Genomic DNA, 4,291 nt, shown 5'->3' with positions numbered 1-4,291 from the left:
GTGCTGATTGGCCAGAGGTCCAGGGGGATCGTGTGTGCTGATTGGCCAGAGGTCCAGGGGAAGTTCTGCGTGCTGATTGGCCAGAGGTCCAGGGGGATCACGCATGCTGATTGGGCAGAGGTCCAGGGGAAGTTCTGCGTGCTGATTGGCCAGAGGTCCAGGGGGATCACGCATGCTGATTGGCCAGAGGCCCAGGGGACATTGTGTGTGCTGATTGGCCAGGCAGGAGAATTATTAGGTGCAGATTGGCCAAATGTACAGGAGACTGTGTGTGCTAATTGGCCAGAGGTCAAGAGGGAATAATGTGCACTGATTGGCTGATTGATTGGCTGGAGGTCTCGGGGGTTCCTGTGTGCCAATTGGCCAGGCAAGAGATTTGTGATACACTGATTGGCTGGTTATACAGGAGCCTGCATGTGCTGATTGGCCAGTCAGGCAGGAGACTTGTGGGTGCTGATTGGCTGGGTGTGCAGGAGCCTGTGGGGGCTGATTGGCAAGAGATCTGGAGGATGCTGGGTGCTGATTGGCCAGGCAGGCAAGGGAGTTGTGTGCTGATTGGTAGATGTGCAGGACCTACTGGTTGCTGATTGGTTAGGCAGGGAGGAGATGCATGTGCTCATTGGCCAGAGATGCAGGGGACTGTGGGTGCTGATTGGCCAGGCAGACAGTATTCCCTGTGTGCTGATTGGCTGGATAGCTGTGATTTTGCACATGCTGATTGGCCAAGCAGAGAGGAGAGTTCCTTGTGCTGATTGGCCAGGTGACCAGAAGTCCATGGATGTTGATTAGCCAAGTAGGCATGTCCCCCTCAGTGCTGATTGGCTTGGAGACCTTTCCTTCTGTTGATTGGCCACATGGGCACCCTCCTCACATGTTGATTGGCCAGCTGCCTCTTACAGAGCTTGTTGGCCAGATGGGCGGATACCCCCAGCTGCATGATTGGCCATGTGGGCACACCCCTCATTCCCCCATGTGCTGATTGGTCAGGCTCTCCCCAACCATGCTGATTGGTCAGGTGCCCCCCATATTGACTTGGCCAGCCCCCCTGACCCCCGGTGCTGATTGGCCAGTTGTGTGGGTGAGTCCCCATGTGCTGATTGGCTAGGCAGCTCCCACCCCTTGTGCTGATTGGCTAGTCACCCCTTGCCCTATGCTGATTGGCCAGGCCTCCCCCTTGCCTCATGCTGATTGGCCAGGCCTCCCCCTTGCCTCATGCTGATTGGCCAGGGCCCCCCCCTTTTTCTCCCCAGCATCGAGATCGACCAGAAGCTGCAGGAGATCATGAAGCAGACAGGCTACCTCACCGTGGGGGGGCAGGTAAGCACAGAGCGGGGACGGGGGGGACACAGGGGGGACCCTGACCCCCCCACACCCCCCCCCCACCATGTCTGTGTCCTTTCCCGCTCCCCCCTCACAGCGCTACCAGGCGGAGATCAACGACCTGGAGAACCTGGGGGAGATCGGCAGCGGCACCTGCGGGCAGGTCTGGAAGATGCGCTTCCGCAAGACGGGCCATGTCATCGCCGTCAAGGTGAGGGCCCCCCCCACCCCCCCCTTAAATACCGGGGTCCTTCCCTTCCCTGCCCCACAGCGAGGCTGGAATCTGGCCCTGAAATCCACCCCTCCACACACCTTATTTTTTCTGTCCCCTCCCCAGCAAATGCGGCGCTCGGGAAACCGGGAGGAGAACAAACGGATCCTGATGGACCTGGATGTGGTGCTCAAGAGCCACGACTGCCCCTACATCGTCCAGTGCTTCGGCACCTTCATCACCAACGTGAGCCCCTCCCCGCCTCGGCCCTTCCAGGGTCTGGATACGACCGCAGCCACCCCCTCCCCAAAGTCTGGATCTAGCCACAAGGACCGGACCCCCCCCCACCGCCCCGGGGTGATCCGGCCATCGCCCTCTCCGTCCCCTGTCCCTGCCGGACTCTGTGTTGTCCCCATCGCCCCAGCCATGGCGGGAGGTGTCCCCACTGTCCCTCCCTGGCTCTGTGTCCGTCCCTGTCCCCTGCCCGCTGACCCCTCGTCTTCTTCCTCAGACCGACGTCTTCATCGCCATGGAGCTGATGGGCACCTGTGCCGAGAAGCTCAAGAAACGCATCCAAGGTCCCATCCCGGAGCGCATCCTGGGCAAGATGACGGTGGCGGTGAGTGGGGAGGGGACCCTGGGGGACACTTGGGGAGACCGCGAGGGTCCTGGCTGGGGGGCCACCACTGCTGACACCCCTCCCTGTAGATCGTGAAGGCCCTTTTCTACCTGAAAGAGAAGCATGGGGTGATCCACCGTGACGTCAAACCCTCCAACATCTTGTTGGACGAGCGGGGTCAGGTCAAACTCTGCGACTTCGGCATCAGCGGCCGCCTCGTCGACTCCAAGGCCAAGACCCGCAGCGCCGGCTGCGCCGCCTACATGGCCGTAAGCACCCATGGGTGCTGTGGGGGGTGTGGAGGGGGGAAGTCCTCGTGGGGGTGTGCTGCTGTGTGGAGGTGGAGGGGTGCCAGTGGGTCGTCCTGGGGTGGGAATGGCAGGGGGGCTACATGTCATGGAGATGGGTGCTGGGGGTCTCGTTGGGCTGCAGGTCCCCTGGGGCTGTGGGTGCTGCACCGCAGGGGTAGGTGCTGCACCCCAGAGGTGGGTGCTGTGGGTCCTGCTCCCCAGAATTGGGTCCCCCAGGGCTGTGGGTCCCCCCAGGAGCATGGGTGCTGTGGGTCCCAGACCCCTCGGTGCCCCCAGCCCCTTCAAGCCCCCCTTCTCCCCCAGCCCGAGCGCATCGACCCCCCCGACCCCACCAAGCCCGACTACGACATCCGCGCCGACGTCTGGAGCCTCGGCATCTCCCTGGTGAGCTGTGCCCCCGTGTCCCCAACCCCTCCCTGGGTCCCCAGTGTGTCCCCAGCATGTCCCTGGGTCCCCAACATGTCCCCAGCTCATTTCCAGGTCCCCCGCCACATCCCCAGTGTGTCTCCAGCATGTCCCTGGGTTCTCACCATGTCCCCAGCATGTCCCTAACCTGTCCCCAGGTCGCACTGTGCCCCTACCATGTCCCCGCTGCGTCCCCACCATGTCCCCGCAATGCCACCGCATCCCCGCAATCCTGTATCTCCTCACCACATCCACCTCCATTGCTGCTACCATGTCCCGCCACCATGTCTCAGCCCCATCCCTGTGGCACAGCCACGTCCCTGTCCCATGTCCCCCCCCTCTGGTGACAGCGGTGTCCCCATGGTGTCCCTGCAGGTGGAGCTGGCCACGGGGCAGTTCCCCTACCAGAACTGCAAGACGGATTTTGAGGTGCTGACGAAGGTGCTGCAGGAGGACCCCCCATTGCTGCCCCCCGCCATGGGCTTCTCCGGGGACTTCCAGGCCTTCGTCAGGGACTGGTGGGTGACAAGCCACTCTCCCCAGGCTGGGGACATGTCCCCGGGGTGTCCCCAGGGTGTCCCCAGGGTGCTGACCCCCCCTTCCCTCTCCCACAGCCTCACCAAGGACCACAGGAAGAGACCAAAGTACAACAAGTTACTGGTGAGTCCCTGGGGCCACCTCCCGCCGTCTGTCCCCATCACACGTGTCCCCAGGGAGGGTCCCCATCTCCGTCCCGGGGTCCACACATGTCACCTGCCTGGGTGGGCACGTGCTGACATCCCTGGGGGGGGTGGTCCCTGTCCCAAGCCCTTGTCCCCATTCACGTCTGCGACACTGTCAGGTGTCCTTGTCCCCGTCCCTGTGTCCTAATCCCTGTGTCCATGTCGCTGTCCCCATACCCATGCATGTCTCTACACCGGTGTCTGGGGTCCGTGTCCCTGTGTCTGTGTCCCCATCCCTGTGTCCTTGCACGTCCCCACTTCTGTGTCCTGGTGCCCGTGTCCTTGTGTCCCTGTCCCCATGTCCACGTCCCCCTGCCTGTGCCCCCATTCCTGTGTCCTGGTGCCCGTGTCCGTGTCCTAATGCTTGTGTCCCCCTGTCCCTGTCCCCACACCTCTGTCCTGGTGCCCATATCCACGTGCTGATGCTCGTGTCCATCTCCCTGTGACCCTGTGTCCCTGTCCTTGCATCTCTGCACCCCTGTCCCCATACGTGTCCCCACACCTCTGTCCTGGTGCCCATATCCACGTCCTGATGCTCGCGTCCATCTCCCTGTGCCCCCGTGTCCCTGTCCTTGCGTCCCCATCCCTGTCCCCATCTCCCCATGCCCCTGTCTCCTGTCCCTGTGTCCCCATGTCCCCACGTCCCCGCTGCTCACCCCCTCCCGCCCCGCAGGAACACAACTTCATCAAGCGCTATGAGACG

General features: G+C 62.6%; 1 protein-coding gene across 1 annotated transcript; it reads left to right on the top strand.

Moving 5' to 3' along the window:
- Nucleotides 1–1,254: 1,254 nt before the first annotated feature.
- MAP2K7 (mitogen-activated protein kinase kinase 7) lies at nt 1,255–4,291 on the top strand (the record flags this gene model as incomplete). The annotated part of the gene is made up of 8 exons (XM_010568895.1): nt 1,255–1,317; nt 1,418–1,531; nt 1,658–1,777; nt 2,043–2,150; nt 2,240–2,419; nt 3,242–3,384; nt 3,481–3,526; nt 4,262–4,291. Coding segments are annotated over exons 1-8 (777 nt in total), but the record flags the coding sequence as incomplete, so codon positions are not given.

The sequence above is a fragment of the Haliaeetus leucocephalus genome, unplaced genomic scaffold, assembly GCF_000737465.1.
Source record: "Haliaeetus leucocephalus isolate CR32 unplaced genomic scaffold, Haliaeetus_leucocephalus-4.0 Scaffold261, whole genome shotgun sequence".
In the NCBI taxonomy this organism is placed as follows: domain Eukaryota; kingdom Metazoa; phylum Chordata; class Aves; order Accipitriformes; family Accipitridae; genus Haliaeetus; species Haliaeetus leucocephalus.
This window is presented reverse-complemented; position numbering and strand designations above follow the sequence as displayed.